The sequence below is a fragment of the Budorcas taxicolor genome, chromosome 19 (genome assembly GCF_023091745.1).
Source record: "Budorcas taxicolor isolate Tak-1 chromosome 19, Takin1.1, whole genome shotgun sequence".
Lineage (NCBI taxonomy): Eukaryota > Metazoa > Chordata > Mammalia > Artiodactyla > Bovidae > Budorcas > Budorcas taxicolor.
Window position 1 is genome coordinate 12,000,588 of NC_068928.1, and position 22,334 is coordinate 12,022,921.

The 22,334-nt window shown below is 34.6% G+C and overlaps 1 protein-coding gene across 8 annotated transcripts in view; it reads right to left on the reverse strand.

The window, feature by feature from the left end:
• The window catches only part of BCAS3 (BCAS3 microtubule associated cell migration factor), a 586,221-nt gene that overhangs the window by 401,185 nt on the left and 162,702 nt on the right, over window positions 1-22,334 (reverse strand). For all 8 annotated transcript variants that reach the window (XM_052658881.1, XM_052658882.1, XM_052658879.1 and 5 more), the window contains exons 12-13: window positions 17,611-17,781; window positions 6,640-6,733 (exon numbers count right to left, since the gene is read on the reverse strand). In XM_052658881.1, coding sequence (XP_052514841.1) covers window positions 6,640-6,733; window positions 17,611-17,781 — 265 coding nt within the window. The remainder of the gene's footprint in view (window positions 1-6,639; window positions 6,734-17,610; window positions 17,782-22,334) is intronic.

Below are 22,334 nucleotides of genomic sequence, written 5' to 3' on the forward strand. Positions count from 1 at the left end.
AATAATTGAAAGCAACAAACTTACACCACCCATACTGAAGCTGCCCTGATCTAAGCACAAGGTCTCTCTGGCACTTCTAAACAAATCATAAATGTTGCCATTAAAATATTTGTTTTAATTCAGGACTCGGAGTCACAGCTAATAAACAAGAACGGGAAGGAGAAATTGAAAAACAAACTGAATACAGCTGCTGAACTAAAAGTTTCACAACTCTATTTAATGGTATCCCCTAATTTCTTTTCTGAATAGGTTCCACACAAGGCCAAACTGCACGCCACCCAGTCAAGCAATCTACATTTTCTCCTTAATTCCCTTAGCAGGGTTTTTCCATCATGTAAATTGTTTCTAAAATTTCTCAGGAGTTGGACAATATTCCTGGTTTGATCCTGGATTTTGATATCCAGGACATTTTAATAACTCTGTTATCTAAAGATAGCCTCTCTAAATAAAAATATTTAACAGTGAGATATACACAGGTAAACTAGTTAGAGAAAACCAGGTTTACAAACAAAAGACAGGCAATCAACTTTTCTTATGTTTTGTTTCACTTAGTTTTCTAAGTGAACTTCCCTATACTTTTCTAAGTAGTACCAACAAGTACTACTCTTATTATTGGCCACATTGCAGACCCAATGAGAAAATCTTTAACCAAACAGAGAATTCCTGGAGTGTCAGTTAAAACTTGCTGAATATAGATAGGGAGGCCTGGCGTGCTGCAATTCATGGGGTCGCAAAGAGTTGGACATGACTGAGCGATTGAACTGAACTGAATATAAATAAATTTTGAAATATATATTGGATCCATGTAAGGAAAAACTGGGGTATTACTGGAGGATCTACAAGTTATATTTTGAAAGGGCCAATTTATTTTTTTTTTAAATGTGTGTACAGCATGGTAAGATGGTAAGATTCAGTTAGATGCCATTGTGTGTCCATGGTGAGTGTGCTAAGTCACTTCAGTCATTCCAACTCTTTATAGAGACCTTAAATCTTGATAGAAAATACATTTGATCTCCCCCAAATATTTTTGAAGTGTTACAAAAATAATTACAGGGAAAAACAATAACTACTAAGGTATTTACAAATAGCAAAGAAGCTTCTTGACTCAAATATTTTGTACATATGAATGTCTCAGTCCAAGAGTGTTAGAATAAACCAAGAAATATGATACAGAAATTAAACAAGCAAAATAAAATGTCACCTAGTGATAGGAGCTGGATAATAGGTAGTCACAGCTGAGCCCAATGCCTTTCTCTGAGAAGCTGTTCAGTTACTGAATAGCTAAAACAAAACCAAGACCTTCAAATCAATGAGAACTGAATATTTTATACATATACTTGTTTATATTCAACCAATAAAATTCATATTCTGAACAGCAAAAATACTCAGAAATAAACAATAAATAATTAAGATGAACTGTATGCAATGGCATGAAATCTGTGCCTATCAGCTTCTATACAAGATCCTGCAAACCAATTTTCTGAGTGCTTGCTGAATTATGAACCCTTCATTTCAAACTTTTAAACAGATACAAAGCAGAAATGATGACACACTGAAAAATTAATCTGCTCATAATAAACTGATGAGTCCACTGTACACAGCCTTTACTTCAAAATCTATGTCAGCCATGCCATATTTTTCTTGCTTCATTCACTCAACTAATATTTATTTATTTACTAGGGACTGAATCATTATTTCCTAATGAATCATCTTTTGGTTCCTGTTTAGAACTGGCTTTCTTTTGAAGAACTTTCCCCAAAAGCAAAATACCAAGTTAATATTCATCTCCTAGCATTCTGTCCTTGCTCCACAAAGGACCTGTCTTCCTTTTTTCTTTTTTTTTTGGAAGTCCCTATTCCACCAGCAGACTCTATGGGTAGGGGACTAAACCAGGCACTGAGAATGAAGTCTAGCTTCCGATGTGTTTAGCTGAAACAAGTGAAAGCATAAATGGGCTCATAAACATTTTAGTGCCATGAAAATTTTCAGCAATATGATGAAGCCTAAGAACCTCTTTCTCAGAATAATATTTTTTAAAGACAAGGTAAAATACTTAGGGTTATTAAAATTGACATGCAGTAGAATATGTGCTTTTTTATTAATAGTAATACATTATAATACAGGCTCTACCATGATTTTGAACCATAGCATTAATTAGATAATTATATAAATAACATAAAAAAGATATGAAAATATCCATTATTTATATTATCAATTCACAAAAAAGCTAGTAGTTCAGTAGTTTATTGTACATATTGATAAGCGAAAGAATATTCATTAAAGGTTAAAGAAAACAGGGTTTCCCTAGCAGCTTAGACAGTAAAGATTTCGCCTGCAGTGCAGCAGACCTGGGTTGGATCCCTGGGTTGGGAAGATCCCCTGGAGAAGGGAATGGCCACCCACTCCAGTATCCTTGCCTGGAGAATCGCATGGACAGAGAAGCCTGGTGGGCTACAGTCCATGGGGTCACAAAAAGTCAGACATGACTGAGGGACTAACACTTTCACTTTTCACTTTCACTAAAGAAAATAAAGATGCGATTTTTTTCCCTAAGTTCACATACTCTCTAAATATTTTCCATGGACCTCTCGGACCCAGGTTAAGAAGCTGTATTTTAGATTCAAGAAGAAATGTAAGAGATCCTAAAACTCATAAAATATCAAGGCTTCCCTGGTGGTCCAGTGGTTAAGAACTCACCTGCTAACGTAGGGATCATGGGTTCAATCCCTGGTCTAGGAAGCCTCCACATGCCGAGGGGCAACCATGCCCGTGTGCCACAATCACCGAGTCTTAACCTAGAGCCCGTGAGCCACAACTACTGAAGCCCACACGCCCCAGAGCCCGTCCTCCTCAACCAGAGAAGCCACCACAATGAGAAGCCACAACCACAACCAGAAGGGAGCCCTCACTCTCTGCAACTCAAGAAAGCATACACGCAGCAACAAACACCCAGAGCAGCAAAATATATAAATTTTTAAAAAATATTGACAATTTTCATAAAAATCTCTTTCTTCCAAGAATTATAAGATTTGGTGTGAGACTGAATAAAGATAAAACAGTATAAAAATGTCGATTTACATGTATTGAAGCATTACATACAAAAGGAAAGATCAGTCAAAGAAATAATTGATATTGGACTTCATTAAAGTTAAATACTTTGATCTTCGAAAACCACTTCAAGATAATGAGAAGACAAACCACAGACTCGGAGAAAATATTTACAAAACACATCTGATACAGGACTCTCATCTAAAACATACAAAGAACACTCAAAACTCATCAATCAAAAAACCAACAAACCAATTTAAAAATGGACAAAAGATACAGACAGCTCAGTAAATAATATATACAGATGACAAGCAAAGTATGATACAGTAGAACATTATTCAATGCTAAAAAGAAGTGAGCAATGTAGGCATGAAGAGATATAGGAGAGTTGAACACATTAGTAAGTGAAAGAAGCCAATGTGAAATGGCTAACTATGTAACACTCCAAGTATATGACATTCTGAAACTATGGAAAGAGAAGAAAGATCAGTGGTTGCAGGAACTGAGAGAATGAGGAACGAACAGGCAGAGCAACAGGGATGTTGTTCAACTGTTCAAACTCTTCTGTGAAGTACTATTATGATGGATTGTTGCTGCTGTCATTGTTTAGTCACTAAGTCGTGTCCAACTCTTCGAGACCCCATGGACTCCTGCCCACCAGGCTCCTCTGTCCATACACTTCCCAGGTAAGAACCAGTACTGGGGTGGGTTGCAATTTCCTTCTCCAGGCGATCTTCCCAACCCAGGGATCGAACCCATGTCTTCTACACTGGTAGGCGGCTTCTTTACCACGGAGCCATCAGGGAAACCCTTATAATGGTGGATATATGCCATTATCTATTTGTCAAAACCTTGAATGTATAACACCAAGAGTGAATTCTAATGTAAACTGGAACATACAGGCTGGCAAAAAAATATTTTAAAAAATTGTTACTCCAAGATAAATTATACAGTTATACAATTAACATGCTGGGAACACAGCAAAGTACAGGACCTACTACACAGCACAGGGAATTATATTCAATATCTTGTAATGACCTACACTAGAATCTAATACAACTGAATCATTTTTCTGTGTACCTGACACACTGTAAATCAACTATACCTCAATTTAAAAAATTAATAAAATTTTAAATATAAACATAAACAATTTTAATCTTTCCATTAAAACATAAATTTGGGAGTTAAAACATAAATCAAGTGGCAAATGTAGAACAAAACAATGAAATCACAGGAATTTATGGTCTTCTAGAACTAACTGCTACACGACGACAGAGGTAACTACAATATCCTTTAAGTTATATAAGTTGTTTTTATAACAATGGAGATTCACAGACAGGGAAAAATACAGCTTCAAATGTCTGAAGCATCCCAACTCTGGCCATATGAAACATATTAACACAAAGGAGATCTGACATAACAGATGGACTATCAAAAGTGAGTCATACTGGTTACTCTAAGAAGAGTACTGTAAGTGACATAACTTCCAGACTGTTTCTTCAAATTCAACTTAAATCCCACAACATTCAGAGCATTTCAGTAAATCTGTCTTCATTAATTAAATCTATCCACTGATCAACAATTACTACAAAATCTTCCTCTCTATTGAAAATGGCTAATTAAGAGGAGGAAGATGACTCAAATACTTTATATTATCCTCCTATGATCATTCTTGATCTCAAAAGATGAAAAGAAGGAGGAAAAAGATGGGTCTTTCCATTAGTTTTAACTAATATTCTGCAGAATAAGAAATGGCAGTCTCCTCAGACCCACCAAGCAAGGAAAAGTCCATAAACTAATGAAGACTATTTCAGCTCTGAAAGCATCATCATCAAAGTATTTTTAAAATAAGTCCACAGGAGTGAAATTTTACCACTGAAAGTATTAAACCAATTCCTAACTATGAAAATTGGTAATTAAAGAGGAAGTATTACATATTTACCCTGCCTTTTACATCCAGGAAAACTGTGGCTCATTTCTGGTTAATGAGAGAAAACTCTTTCTTTAAACAGAATTAACAGAAGTTAATCAATGCTGAAAATATGATAGAAAAACTATAGCCTTCAATGTATCATAACAAAGCTATTTAGTAAAAAGTTGTTTCAGAAATGAGACCAAGGGCTTCCCTGCTGGCTCCATGGTAAAGAATCCACCTGATGATACAGGAGACACAGGTTCGATACCTGGTTTGGGAAGATCCCACGTGCCACAGAGCAGCTAAGCCAGTGCACCACAACTATTGAACCTGGGAACCTCAACTACTGAAGTCCAAGTGCCCTAGAGCCCTCACTCTGCAACAAGAGAAGCCACTGCAATGAGAAACTCGTGCACCACACCTAGAGAGTAGCCCCTACCCACTGCAACTAGAAAAAAGCCTGTGCAGCAACAAAGGCTCAGCACAGACAAAAATTAAATAAATTATTTTTTTTAAGTAAGAAATGAGGCCAAAGTAACACTTTGCACTTGCAAATCTCCACAAGAGAATCTATTTTCAAAATAATAGACATTTGATGGTCACTAACTTATTCATGTGATCAAACGTACAAGACAGCCTGATATAATGTATCCCCTGCTAGGATGAAATGATGTAGACAGCAATATGAAGGAAGTTTGAAAAAAAATAATCTTCAGGCCTGAATGTATTTAAAAGCCTTTAAGGAAAAAAAGAAAAACATTATTATAATGAAAATATATGTGACAAACACAGAATTTGGACAAGATAACTAGTCTGGACATTGCAACTTAGGGGGGAAAAGGTGAAAGCTATAAACTGGAAAAGAGCTAAAGAGATATAAAGTGGAGAAGGAAATGGCAACCCACTCCAGTATTCTTGCCTGGAAAATTCCACGGATGGAGGAGCCTGGTAGGCTCCCGTCCATGGGGTCACAATCGGACACGACTGAGCGACTTCACTCACTCACTCACAAAGAGACATAAAACTTAAGGAGTGAACTTTAATTAGATCTTGATTTGAATCAGTTAGAAAACTCATTTTTGAGACAGTTGGGAAATTTTAAATTATGACTTGGATTTTAGATAATATAATGTGTTACTTTTCTGAATATAATATACTATTTGGTTACAAAGTACAAGAAGGGCCTTACTCTTAGAAAATGTACGCTTAATTTGTAGTTGGTAAAATGTCATCATATATGTAACTTACATTCAAACAGTTTAGCAAAATACATACACACACATATAAAATGGGAAGACTTGTTTCATCAACATGACATCTGTCACTGTACTGTTTAAAAGGAATGTGCAGTTACAGAGAAAATGCCATTTACATACCTAAGTAGTTTTGAGTATTAAAGTCCTTGCCTTATAACACAGAAATAAATGTAACTCAACAGCACTGTTTATGTACTATTCTATATCTACTATTTATCTTTACTACTCAATCACAACTTTACTCAGTAAAATTAATCTTTATAGGGTTTCTAAATTTTTATTATAAATTCATTTATTCAATAATCACTGAAAACTACTTACTTAGGTCATATAACCTAACACATATATTTCATATTTTCCATTTCCAAAAAATTAGGTAGAAAACTCATAATATAAATAGGGGCAAGGGGAAGGACATACCACTTGTATTAAAAGCCATACAGCACACTGGTTTTTCATGAGCAGGGAAATGGGCCACGATGCCATCACTGTCAGAATCCTCGCTCAGAAGCACCTTTACAGAAAGGAAGAAGGCAAATGGAAGTTAACCAATTACTGACCTTGAAGATACACACCACCACTACATCCCTGACCAAGTAACAGGCTTCTGCTACATTTGAAGATTATTCTTCATAATACAAAGTGAGAATGCCACTTCAGAAACAGAGAAAAGATGTAAATTGCCCCCAGTGAATTAATCACATAACCTCTAAAACAACTGGTTGACCTGACTGCAGATAACAATGATTTCTTGAAGCTTCAGTTCAGAAAAAATGAAAAGCCTAAAATCAGCTCTACACAGCTTTATCTAAAAATAGGAATAGGAGTTCTTATTGTGTTATGGCCTGCTGAAAAACTCTTGCCCATGACTGGAACAGAACAGCAAAAAAAAAAAAAATCATAAGTTAAATACAAACAAACAGGCATATATATATATTTAGGTGAATTACCAAATAATTTTTACTTAAAGTACAAACACTGTGGCCTTTAACCTCTAGTTTTTAGATGGACACAACACTTCTTTGAAAATACTACCAGTAGAACAGGCAGTTTGGTATGTCAAATTCATTCCCCTTCATTTTCTTATAAGCATACTGAAATACAATTTACATTCCATTCATCTGCCTATTGAGAGTGTACTATTCAATGAGCCCTAGGGGAAAAAGTTTTAAAACAGCATGTATTCATTTCGCAAAGCAAGCAATTAGCTCAAGAAATAAAACTTTTACATATCTAATGTTACAAAGGGAACACCTACTATACCAATATTGGATCATGATATTCAGACAAAGAATTTATCTGAAGCAATCCAGGAAGTAGTCCTACACTGGCAAGGTTAATTTTTCTTTTAGACTTAGAAAGCTTTACAGAGGTATAATTTACATAAAATTTATTTATGTTTACAATTCAGTATTTTTATATAGCACTATAACTGTTACAACAATCCATTTTATAGAAATGTCTGATTTGTCATCCTTTTCCTATCTTAATGCTTTGATTTTCTTGCCTTATTGTTCTGGCTAGAACCTGCAATTCAGTCAAGCTGCAGATTGTCAAATTTTTTGTCTATAGGTCTTTTTTTATTACCACTATAACCATTTTTAAGTATTCGGTTCAGTACCGTTAAATATATTCACATTGTTAACAGAGTTCTAGAACTTTTTCACCTTGCAAAACTTAAATTCTATACCCACTAAACACTAAGTCTTCTTTTTCCCTCCTCCCACCCTTAGTGACCACCTTTCAACTTTGTTTCTATGCTTTGACTTTTTTAGAAATTCAAATTAAAAGGAAGAATTTAGTGTTTGTACTTCTGTGACTGGCTTATTTCCCTTAGCACAATGGCCTCAAAGTTTATCAACACTGTAACATGTGAAAAGATTTCCTTCTTTTTAAAGGTTGTGTAATGTTATTACACTGTGTGCATGTGTGTGTGTGTGTGTGTGTTTGTGTGTGTGTGTGTGTATACATTTCTCTTTATCCATTTACCTGGTGGTGGACATCTGGATAGCTTCTACCTCCTGGGTACTGTGAATAATGCTACAATGAACATGGGTGCGTAAATACCACTTCAAGATCCTGCTTTGAATTATTTTGCATATAAAGGTGGAAGTAGGATGACTGGATCACATAGTAAGTCTATTTTCAATTTTTTTTAGAAATGTTCATGCTGATTTCCATAATGGCTTTATCATTGTATATTCCCACCAAAAGTTCCCAAGGGTGCCAACTTTTCCCCATGCTTGACAACAGTTATTTTCTGTTCTGTTGATAGTGGTCATCACCTGATAGGTGGGAGGTGATACTTCACTGTAGTTTTGATTCACTAATGATTAGTGATTCTGAGCATTTCTTCATATGTTTATTGGACATGCCTACATCTTCTTTGGAGAAGTGTCTTGATTAGAGTCCTATGCTCATTTGTTAATTTTTTTTAATTGTTGAGTTGTAGAAATTCCTTATTTATACTATATATTAACTCCTTATCAGATATATGATTTACAATGATTTTCTTCCACCCCATAGGTTGCCCTTTCACATGGCTGGTTATTTCCTTTTAGGCATAGAACTTTTAAAGTTTGATGTAGTTCCATTTGTCTATTTTTTACTTTGTTACCTGTGCTTTTGGTATTATATGCAAGAAATCATTGCTCGATCCAATGTACTAAAGATTTTCTCCTATGTCTTCTTGCAGGAGTTTAATAGTTTCCAGTCTCATGGTTGAATCTAAAATCATTTTTGTATATGGTATAAGGTAAGGGCCCAGCTTCATTCTTTTGCATTAGCTATCCAGTTTTCCCAACCTCATTTGTTGACAGCGTTTCCCTACTGTGTAGTTTTTCACCCTTGTCAAAAATATTTTGGATGTATATGCATGGGTTCATTTTCACATTTTCTACTCTTTTCCATTGGTCTACATATCTATCTTTATGCCAGTATCACATCATCTTAATTACTACTGCTTTGTAATATGATTTGAAGTGAGGCAGTGTTCAACATATTATAGTTTTTAGTGTGTAAGTCTCTCATCTCCTTGGTTAAGTTTGTGCCTAAGAGTTTGCTTTCTTAAAAAAAAAAAAAAGACAGAATTGACAAACCCTTAACTAGACTAACAAAAACAAGAGAGAAAATTAAAATAGCTAAAATTAGAAATGAAAGAGAAGCCATTAAAACTGATGTCACAGACATAAAATGGATTATAAGATATTTCTATGAGGCCCTCATTGCCCTGATACCAAAGACAAAAAGAAAACTATAAATCAATATCCCTGAAGAATAATGATGCATTCGTCGAAAAGAAAATGGGATCAAACCAAATTCAACATATGAAAAGGATTATACACCAAGAAAAGTGAGGTTTATACTTGGAATGTAAGGATGGTTCAACATACAAAAATCAATCAATGTAATACATATCACATTAACAAACTGAAAAACAAAAACCACATGATGGTCTCAATCAGTGCAGAAAAAGCATCTGACAAAATTCAACCACTTTCATGACAAATCACTCAACAAACTAGGAATACTGGGAAATGACCATGTTTAGTAATATAGTAAGTCACATACAGAGTCCAAAGTTAACATCACACAAAATGGGGCAGGACTGGAAGCTTTTCCTCTAAGATTACTAAAAAGGCAAGGACGCTCTCTCTCAGCACTACTGTTCAACACAGTACTGTGAGGTCTAGTCATAGCAACCAACTCAAAAGAGAGGGGGGAAGAAAGGGAAAGAAATACAAGGCATAAAAATGGTTAAAGAAACTTCCCTCTCTAGATTACACACACACACACACACACACACACACACAAAATTCAACAAAGTTGCAGGATACAAAATTAACACTCTTAATTGTATGGCAAAACCAATACAATATTGTAAATTAATTAGCGTCCAATTAAAATAAATAAATTTATATTAAAAAAATAAAATCTGAAAAAAATTTTAAGAATTTTTAAAAATCAGTTTTTTTCTACATAGTAACAAACATTAATTAAAAAAAAGAAACTAAGAAAACAATCTCATTTGCTATACCACCAGATTTATCAAATTTGTTAATATTTTCAAAAAACCAGTATTGATTTTCCCCATCGTTTCACTGCTATTTTGTTGACTGCTGGTCATATTTCTATTATTTACTTCATTTGTCTTGCTTTCATTATAATTTGCTGTTTTTAAACTCTCTTGATGGAGAGCTAAGGTTATTAATTTAGGACCATTTTTCTTTTCTACTATAAGAATTTAAAGCTATAATTTTCCCATTAAGGAATAATATAGCTACAATTATAACTTCTGATATGTTCTCTTTCCATGCTCATTGCATGCAAAATATTTTCTAATATTCTTGAGATTTTTTTAATATCACAATTTCATTCTATTATTGATTTCCATGCTTTAAATTTGCTTTATGGCCAATCACATGGTCTATCTTGGAGAACATTCCAGATATTCTTGAAAAGAATGTGAAGTCTGTAGGTTGGGGGATGGGGAGTTTCAGATCATATTGGTTGATAGTGCTAATCAAGTCATTAAATCTATCAATCTCTTAAAATTTTTGTACAGTTTTTCCATCAATTGTTGAAAGTACAGTATTTAAACCTCAAACTATAAATGTTAGCTAGAATTTCTTCTTTCAGTCTGTCAGATTTCGCTTAATGTTTGTTGCCCTATGTTGTCGTGTGTCTATCATTTCATCTACCTAGTACATTGACTCTCTCATCATTATAAAATCTCCTTCCTTTTCTCTGGCAATATTTCTTGACTTAAAATCTTTTATTGGATATTAATATAACCACTCCAATTCTATTACCGTTACTGTTTGCATGGTACATTTCTTACAACCTTTTACTTCAGCCAATTATGTCTCTGAATCTAAAGTGATTCTGGTCTGACGATCACTCTCTTTTAACTGGAGTCCATTTATAGTTAATACAATTACACATATAACTGGATTTAGGTCTGCCATTTTCCATTTACTTTTATGTCTCAGGTGTTTGTTGCTCTGATCCTCTTCCTTTGTACTAAACAATTATTCCTAATGTTTACTATTTTTATCTTCTGTTGATTTTGGGGGAGGAATTTCTTAGTGATTTGCTATATAGATTGTAAGATGCTTTATAGAAAACAGGATTACAGGTTAATTTCAGACTTAATTGTGATAAATTACAGCTCCTTGCGCCAACATAGCTCCATTTCTTTTCCCACTCCTTTGAGATACTACTGTCTCGTGAATTATCAACTAAGAAACATCGTATTCCCTGAAACAATCTTCCAATTATATATACATATGCTGGTATGTTTGCTGCTGCCCAAAGGTCTCTCAGACTCTCTACATGGCATCAATTCTTCCTCTCTATTCTTTTTGAATCGGCCCCAAACTGAGATTGCACGCTTGGGCTACGAGAGCACACATTATCCTATTCATCACCTACCAAGTCTAATGAAAACACTGTTGGACTTAGGTTTTAACCTTCTATTCCAAATCAAGTAAATCCATCCTCTAAAAGGGAACTGCTTGTTTATATGGCTTACTCTGCTCTGGTTAAACTACCACACTCACGAAGCCCCTGGCAGATGTAGATAAAAGAAATATGCATTTACGTTTATCACTTCTTTCTTAGCTTTCTGATCAATTTCTAGAGCCCTCTCCCCAAAAATAGTTACTTGTGAAACTTCTGTCCATAATGTACTTACTATCTGGGAAAAAGGGACTGTGAGAACAGAGGAATGGGGAGATATTATTTAATCGGTACAGATAATGAAAAATTCTGGACATGGATGATAAACAATGGTTATTCAACACTGTGAATGTACTTCAGTTCAGTTCAGTTCAGTCACTCAGTCGTGTTCGACTCTTTGCGACCCCATGAATCGCAGCACGCCAGGCCTCCTTGTCCATCACCAACTCCCGGAGTTCACTCAGACTCACGTCCATTGAGTCAGTGATGCCATCCAGCCATCTCATCCTCTGTCTTCCCCTTCTCCTCCTGCCTCCAATCCCTCCCAGCATCAGATACCACTGAATTGTAAACTTAAAAACAGGCTAAATGGCAAATTTTACATTATATATATTTTACCACAAGTGGGGGGGAACATGCATTACAAATTATTTCTCTCATCTCTCTTTTCCATTCTTCCATTCAATTTTCAAAAATGTTAGGGAGGAACACAAGAAAAAGAAGTCTTACAGGAGCAGTCTCCAGGAAAGTCTGCTAAATATACTAAGGATTTGCTTTAGGATACACGGCATATTCATGGAGCTGTGCAACCATTATGACAACCAAATTAGAACATTTTTATCACCTAAAAGAAACTTCATACCATTAACAGTCACTCTGCAACCCCCTGTTTTCTTCAAACTCCGAGCCCTAGGCAAACAATCTACTTTCTCTTTCTATAGATTTGCCTGTTCTGGACATTTCATATAAATAGATTCATACAATATGTATTCTTTTGAGACTGGCTTCTGTCACTAAGCACAATATTTTCAAGGTTCATTCATTTTGTAGCATTAATACTTTACTTCTTTTTACTGCTAAATAATATTACATTGTATGTCTATGTCACATTCTATTTACCCATCCATTGATCAGTCAAAGTACATTTATTTGGGTTGCTCCTATTTTCTAGCTATGAACATTCATGTACAAATTTTTACACAAACATATATTTTCACGTTTTCTTGGTTATATACCTCCTAAGAGCAGTTCTCTTAGGAGATAATTGTCCAATCAAATGGTAACTCTTCTCCAAAGCAGCTGCACTGTTTTATGTCCCCACCAGCAGTGTGCGAGGGCTCTCATTTCTGCTCACTGGCCATTGGTATATTATTTCCAGAAAGATGTCTATTCAAATCCTTTGCTCACTTTAAAATAAAGCTATTTATCTTTTTATTATCTAGCTATAGGAATTCTTTCAATATTCTGAAAACACACACAAACGAATGCAGGTAAAAACAAATGGTGAGAGCTAAAAATGGTCAGAAGCCTAGTTAACAGTAAGGTGTCATTGTCGATACCCTGGTTCTGACATTTTATGCCCACTATGTAAGATGTCACAGTTTGGGGGAACCTGGAGGGAACTGGGTGAAGGGCGCATGGATGTGTGTGCAACTTACTGTGAGTCTACAATTATTTCAAAATTAAAAGTTAAAAATGTAGAGTATGCCACAAGCTTTTAATTTCTCTCGTACTGATAGGTGACAAGTGGTATCTTGGCACAGTTTTTTCTTTCTCTGATAACAAGTTAAATCTATAGATTTTATACCAGTTGTATATACTTTTTTCTGTGAAATATTTTATCCTTGCCCATTTTTCTATATCAAACCAATCTCTTATAAGAGCCTCTTATCTTTCATGTATTATAACTCTGTACCTCTCTTTGCAATACAATTAGTATTGGGTAATCTATTTGATGGTGCTAATACAGAAGCCATCGAGCAAAAGGGCTCATTAATCTTGGTGAGTACCAAAACCTCTTAAAAACATATAGGCTTCTTTGAATCTTCTCTGTATGAGCTTCACAAATATAACAACAATGAGACACTTTTGAAAAGATTGTCTCCACTGCATCATCACCTTGCCTAAAATATCAAATCAATACCAAAGATATCCCAAATCAGTTGTTCTAAGACTTTATTTTCACTATCTAAACAGGCTAAAATCCTGTAACAATTTAATATTATTAAAGCAAAGCACTTTAATTGATACAAGGTGGATAAGGCTTTACCATATGAACAAAAAGACAGACAAACACCACAGGAACCACTAAATTTTTATGAATGTCACTTGTATTTACACTCAGGGCAAGAAGAGCTCTAGTTTATGTCATCATTCTGCAGTATTTTTCTTTGATTAGAGAATTTGCCACCTGCTAACTTAAATTATGTTACTTCTAAAAAGCAAATTATACTGCTTATGCTTTTAAATAAAACATGGAAGTAACATAGGCAAAATGCACAGTTGACCAAATATATTCCTCTTTAATGCAGTTACCATACAGTGATCCTGCCACCATCAAATAATACTAATCAATTCAGCATCAGAAAGATGGTGAATCAAATTTTATATACTATCCCTGTAAACATGAAAATATCTCTACTGAAGTCTCAATGGATTTAAATAGCAAAAGTGAACTTAATGTCAGCTTTAGCTTCTAAGATGGAGATGGACAAGAAAAAAACACTACAGTTAAGGTCAAACATCAGTGGGAAAGGGCTTAAAGTGATAAATCCATGACATTAACCACTGCAGTCTTTTTAATACAATCCAGCATAACTTAAAAACAGCTCTGTACTCCAACTGAACTATTTATCAGAGACAAAAATGTCTTCTTGACAAAAAACAGATTCATGTTAATAAAAGAAGGCAGTATTATACTGAAGAAATCTTACTGCTTAAAAAAAATACTTATGATTCCTTAAAAATGTACATAGCAACTTCTCATTTATTTCCTGTCTTTTAACAGAATTTTAAAATCAATCAAAATTTCAGAATATAAGTAGGAATGGAAAGAGATTATGCTCTCAACAAATGACAGAAAAGATAAAATTTCTCAGGTTGAGCAACACTTTCAATTTTTTAACTTTTAAAAGCTAACATTTTATTATTCTTATTTCCTAATGAACTACTTCAGTTGTTTCCAACGTTAACAATGCACTTCTCACAGAAAAAATAAACTTTCATATAATCTACAATCCATTTCCATATTCCAAATGTGAGAATTCCAATTTAAAGTTACAAAGAGTTAACAAAGAACTAGGGGGTAAAAAAAAAACCACATTTGAAAACACAAGACCTAAGGCTATGCTTTTTGTATAAATTATTTTTACTCATTATATAAATTAACAAGTTATAGCTCTATTTCATCAAAAATAATAGAAGATAACAGTTTCAACTTTTAAATCACCACACATCAGTCTGTCAACAAATGCTAGATGTTTCACAGACTTAGGTATACCTGTCAAACTAGACAATATTGAGGAGGGTTGTTACTACTTAGTAAATGTGGGTGGCCTTGGAGGTGAATTAATTAAGAATCAAAGGACAAAGGAAAATATTTGTTAACACTCATAAAACACTAAGTGTTTAAATATTTAATTCCAGTTTAAAAAGAGAACATCTGTATGTGTCTGTCAACTTGAGCTAATTAACACAACTTTAAAAAAAAAGTCATTACAGTCAACTGAAAAGTTTGCTAGCACTTCATTAAAAAGAGTTTTATAGGAATACAAGCCTGTAACATATCTGGTTAACCACAAAGTTAAGATGGGAAAGGCAGAGAATTATATTATTCATATTTTAAATAAAATATAATAGCCAGAATTTCAAAGATTTTTTCTTTTCACTGCAGCACAGTCTGTTTTTTTGAAAAGCCACTGGATCTTACTATAGGAATTAGTATATGAGTACAGGCCAATGTAATCTCTCATTAAGAAACAGAACCATATATACTGGAAGCAGATTTCTAAAAAAATGCAATATTTAGGATTAATATTCTAATGGCTCACATAACTATGTTCTGAAAACAGAATTAAATATAAGTTCTATGTTTATATTTAATATTTAAATAAATATATTGACTATAAATCGAAATAATTTGTATTTCCAAATCTTGCTCTACTCCTATCTCATTCTAGTAATCAATTTTAGATTGTGTATTTACAGCAAAGATCACAAGCCATTAAAATTACCTTCCTTTAAGAAATGCATTTTAAAATCCATAACTATGATTCAAAAGAAAGTACCGTTTATGAGTGCATGGGGGAGAAAAACAAAACAAAACCGGTTTATTTCTAGCAAGACTTACATAAGCATAGCATATTTTTCCATGTTTATAATCACTCTTGAATGTTTCTAAACCTAGACTGTAAAAATCTGTTTTACATGAACATATAAGATCTATTTTTTATCTGAACATATAATAAGTTATTACCATTTACATATTCTAATATACTCTGAGATTTTGTATTTTTTTTCATATTTCTCAGGAAGTATAGGTAATAAAATTTGTAATAAAATTCATTATTTGTCATTTATAACCACCACGTGCGTGCATGCTAAGTCACTTCAGTTGTGTCTGACTTTTTGCCACACTGTGGACTGTAGCCCGCCAGGCTTCGCTGTCCATGGAATTCTCCAGGCAAGAATAATGTGGGTTCCATGCCCTCCTCCAAGAGAACATCCCAACTCAGGGATGGAACCCACATCTCTTTCGTCTCCTGCATTGGCAGGTGGGTTCTTTACCACTAGCACCACCTGGGACACGTAATTAGTTATAATTAGACTGATTCAGCTTATACAAAGTGTCATTTTAAAAAAAAGAAACAGTAATAAACAGTATAAAAGATATATAATTATTTATTTATGGAACAAATGTCCTGATGAAGAGATAACAAGAGAATTCTAAAGAACCTCAATTTTAACTTCAAGTTTGATACATTAACAATGTTTGAAATAACAGGTTTTAACATGTTACTTCCCAGGGGACTCAGTGATAAAGAATCTGTCTGCCAAGGAGACTCAAGTTTGATCCCTAGGTCAGGAATATCCCCAAAGTAAAGAAATGGCAACCCTCTCCAGTATTCTTGCCTGGGAAATTCCACAGACAGAGAAGCCAGGCAGGCTACAGTCCACTGGGTCACAAAAGAGTCAGACACGACTTAGCGACTAACAGCAACATCATTTTTTAAAAGTTTCTATGCCAATTATAGTGGGCTTCCCAAGTGGCTCACCGGTAAAGAATCTGCCTGCTAATGCAGGAGACACGGGTTCAATTCCTAGGTCCAGAATATCCCCTAGAGGAGGAAATGGCAACCCACTCTAGTATTCTTGCCTGGAGAAAATCCATGGACAGGGGAGCCTGGTGAGCTACAGTCCAAAGGGTTGCAAAGAGTAGGACACGACTTAAGTGACCAAACAGTAACAATAATGCCACTCTCGGGGCTTCCTCAATGGCGCTAGTGGTAAAGAATCTGCCTGCCAATGCAGGAGACATAAGAGACGCGGGTTAGAGTCCTGTGTTGGCAAGATCCCCTGGAGAAGAAAACAGCAACCCACTCTAGTATTCCTGCCTGGAGAATCCCACAGACAAAGGAACCTGGAGGGCTACATAGGGTCGCAAAAGACAGACATGACTGAAGCGACTTAGCACACACGCATGCCATTTATAATTATTACAAAATATTGGTTATATTCCCTGTGTTGTACAATAGTTACTCATCATTTTTTGAAAAAAACAAAATTCTAACCTGAAATAACCTTAACTTTCTACAATTCCAAATTAACACATCTCCAAGGCCAAACACATTTTGTATGCTTGATCCCAAATGATACTCTTAATTGCTCCATCCTCTGCACAGAATGAACATTACAGGCATCACAAACTCTTACCTGGCCCTCTCCAACTGTTTCAGTGTCGATCACTGTGATGATTCCTGGGACCAGAGGACTCCGCCTTGAATTACTATGGATGGCAACATCATCTTCTGTCACACCTGAAGGGAGCGTGCCCGTCAGCTGGGTCACCACTTTCCCAACCATTGTCAAGCCAGTTTTCAGTGTCTAAACAATGAAAGGTAAATGTACCATTCTGCATCAGTACTTGGATTCTAAATAGAAATATATGTTTTGATAATTCAGATTAAATTCTTTATTTTCTAATTAGCTCATATGTAGCAGTGCTTTGTCACAGAAATTCAGCCTGACTTTTTATACAACCTAAAATTTTAGTTAGAAAATTGGCATTAGTTTGAGTAAATGGTATCAGTAGGTACCCTCAAGTCAGCATGGTGAGAATTAGGCCACAGGTAAATAATTACAGAGTTTGTTTCACATGAGAATACAATTATATTTTTATTAAAAATATTAATTTTCTCCCTTTCCTCAATGCATGTAACTTAAAATATGTGAAATATTAAGAAATAGGAACTATGTGATATTCTATTTTTTAAAAATTGTATACACCTAATTTTCAGTCTACTTTTTAGCATAAAAAAGACTAAGCTACAGATAGAATCCATACGTGAAAACGACTTTCTCATTTAAATCTATAACATGATGCTATATAATACTGTACATCAAGATTTGGAATGTAGGTAATGCAGACTCCATCTAAGATATTTCAATTACTACCTGAATGAAACATCATAAAATTAGTTAAAAGGGTTCTTTTCTCTCCAGAAACAGAAAACAATTTAATGCAATATTTCTAATATATTATTTCAATTAAAGACGTTTCATAATTAATTTTAGTTCCATTTCATTCAAAACGAATAGTTAAAAAACTAACTCATCTGTATGTTTTCTTTTATGTGAATTTCATCTGATTATTCTCATAACCATTAACAAACAATCATGTTAAGTAACGGGGGTTTTTCTTTTCCTCTGAAAGGGAAGAAAGCAAAAACAAAGAGAAAGCTGTGTGATTCATACACATTAACTCTAACCATTTAAAGCCAAAATAAACTGTCCAGTCTACATGGGATATATCAAAAATTATGTACAATATAACAGACACATCCTCATTATTGTGAGGAAAAGTTTTTATTAAGATACTTTAAATTAATCTTCAACAATGTGACTTGCTCTTTTAAAATAATTATGCATCTATATTCTGACATAGGCTACATCTAAATTTTAAAAAGTATATTGCTTCCACAGCATATCAAATATTAATTTACAAATGATAGGCAAAGAAGGTTGTTTATAAGGCCTAAATATAATTTAAGCAACAATAAGATGGAACTTAAAAAAACGAAATGCACATAATATATGTATTATTTTACTGTAGCTATTAATATATTCCATGGAACCTTTATTATGAACTCGGAATTGGTCAAGGCTCTTTAACAAACAAAGATGTGGATAGATGTCCTCACACACCTCGGGTTTATAGAAGAGAAAACTGAGGCTACAAAAGTTAAGGAAAATGGCTGTTCAAACAGCCAGTCAATAACAAAACCAGAACTCAAAACCAGGACTTGCTCCAAACCACTATCCAATATTGCCCTGTAATCTATTCCTGATACTACTTGTGATCTCACACTTCATGAATTCAGAACACATATATATACTGGGAAGGAAAAAAGGAAAAATAAACTCTATCATAGTGTTTCCTAATAAATACTTAAATAAAATGACCAGCAAAGCCATTTGCAGAATTCAAGCAAAATGATATAACTTACAGCTGACTGAAACCAAGAAAAAGCCACAAATCAATTGTAACAGTTTTGTTTAGTGCTAAAAACTCAAACTGCAGTGATTAGAAAACACATTAGTGTTCTTCAATTAGCCGCCAAACATTTGTTTCAATAATTCACAAGAAATGACTTACACAAAGTCTGTTAGAGTGTTGTCAAGAAAGCCTCCAAAGGACCAACAAAACCAGGCGCCACAGTGTATTGATGTCAAAAGCTGGCCAGGAAGCCTGATTAACCTCTGAGATGCCTCAGCTGATGTCCTCACTCCATTAATGCTAATGGAGATGCTCCCACTTCAACGGAGCTATCCCCTTTATCAAAGGAATGCCTTTCAGGTTTAAAGTCTTTGATATACTCCCCATTTGCCCTTGAGCTTATTATTTCATGCTCTTATACCAATGAAAAGGAATAAAGCTAGAATAACTGGAGCACACAGAAAGTGGGAAGTAATGTACCCAAAGCAAACCACGAGATAAAGGGAACAGTTAATGCAAGAGAACTGGGAAAGAACTCCAGAAAGAGGGGAGAAACAAAGTAGTACGTTTCACAGTCACAGGTGAATAAAGTATTACAGGAGGAGTTAATGATGTTTCTCACCCGCCCCAAAACACTCAGGGCTCCTGGTGGCACCTTCTTATTAGTGGACCAAAACCTAAAGCCCAAATTTAACAGCCTCAAATCTGTAATTTGTATAGTAAGTGACAGGACAGTACTCTCATAGCTCATTAACTTTCAAAGTAAGGTCTTAGGATGTAAAAGAGGGGTACCGAAAGCTTTCTACATTAGTAAGGACCTTTACCTTGGGGAGAAGTTTGTTTCCATGTTAGAATCACACGTACCAATGAGCACTGCTATCCTCACAATCTGAAGAATATTACAAGAATATTCACAGAACTAATCTGGACTGTAAAGTGCTGAACCTAAGACTATAATGTATGTGTCAGACAATCTACTGTGACCAAAACTTCAAATGAACATGGTACTTATTCTGTTCTATTGCACAGAGATTTGCCAAAGGTCACTAGTCATCTTTAACCTTTCTCAGGCCATATCAGTTGTCCTCCTTATCCATTAGGACTAATGGTGCTGCTCTCACAAAAGCTGTTAGTTGTCCTAAGAAGTTATCAGATAACAGAGAAAGCAGAGGCATTTTTATTAAATCAATTCACCATGCTGGGTTTAAAACACATTAAAAGGAAAACTCAAATAGGACAGTTACAGGGTAACTAGAATATATGGACCAAGATTTAATAAATGTTTCAAAATAATCCAATTTGAACAATTTCAATATTAAAAATTTTCTTTCAACATGACCTCAGAGAATTTATTATTATTATATTCTTTATAAGGAAAAGTCGAGTAAATTACTTGGAAAGATGAATTTTAAGTGCTATTTGAAAATCCAGGGGGGAAAAAAAGATTATTTCCTTGAAAACAATCTAAGCACATATACAATTAATACAATTTATATTTACATTTATAATGTGAGACATCAAAAAGAATTAAAAGTTTAATAATTAATCCTTCTATGTAACAAAGAGGTAACCTCTATGAAGCCAAATTAAGAAGCTGTCATCAGAGAGAAAAATATCAATGATTACTTTTGTCAGAGAAAGTGACTTAGTATTTTCTTAAGGAGCACATACTCCATGGCTTTTAAATATTTTTTCATGTTACAGCTCAACAAATATCATATTACCTAGAATTATTCAAATGCTAAGAATATAATAAATTTTATTTTCTATTTTCAATATGATAGGCTAGGTAAATCAGATCAATCCTACCAATGAAAACAAGTAGGAAAACTAGAGTCTTTCTTTTTTTTAACTCTGCTTGAAGGTACTGAATATTTAACAAAATAGTGATGAGTTATCAGGTCCAAATCCAAGAAAACAGGGAAATTCAGCTATGGGAGCTGGTATTTAGGCCTAAATGCACTGGATAATGGGCTTCCCCAGTGGCTCAGCAGCAGAGAATCCACCTGCACCACAGGAGACGCAAGAGATGCAAGTTCGAGCCTTGAGTAGGGAAGACCCCTGGGATGAGGGCATGACAACCCTCCAGTATTCTTGCCAGAAGAATTCCACGGACAGAGGAGCCTGGCGGGCTACAGTCCATGGACTCTCAAGAGTCGGACACGACTGACTGACTCAACAACGATAACTAAGAGACTGAGGAGTACTTTTGATCGACTTGTGGTGGGAACTAGGTTGCCATGTCCTACTTTCCCCGCATGCCTCATAGTGAAATATAAAGGGACATACAACAGAAATAAGAGTGGACTTGTACTAATCAGGCTCTCACAGCTATTTCAGGTGACCTTTATTTAAATAATTTAAGTACTTTCAATCCATAAAACTGGATAAAGATGATCCAAGCCTGAGAGCGTCACAGAACTCTGGTATCTCAAACTAAAACCTTTTTCTAAAGATCTTTTAAATCAATTTTAGCAAACAAAGAGTCAAGACATCATAAATGAGAACGAAGAGAAATAGTAAACAACAAAAACAACAAAAATGGAGCCAGATAATGGAATGATCAGAAACAGAGCATGTTTACTGTGTTTAAACAGTTTAGCAATTTGACAAAAATTGAATTCATGAGAACCAAAGACTATCACTATTTACTAAAATGTTTTATCAATACACACATGTTCGATTTCATCAACCTCTTTTGGTACATAGATTGAGATCATTTTTATCATTTTCTCCTTTATTATGTTAATGTGGCCATGAGACTCACTGATTCTGAGTAATAAACCAGTCTTATATTGTGGAATAATCCCAAATGAATTGTGACACATTACCCCTCTGTGTAATTTTTTTCTGCTAATATTTTATTTAGGATTTTTCATAACTATGTTAATGATTTAATGAGTAAGACAGGACTGTAGCTTTCCTTTTTCGTAACACTCTT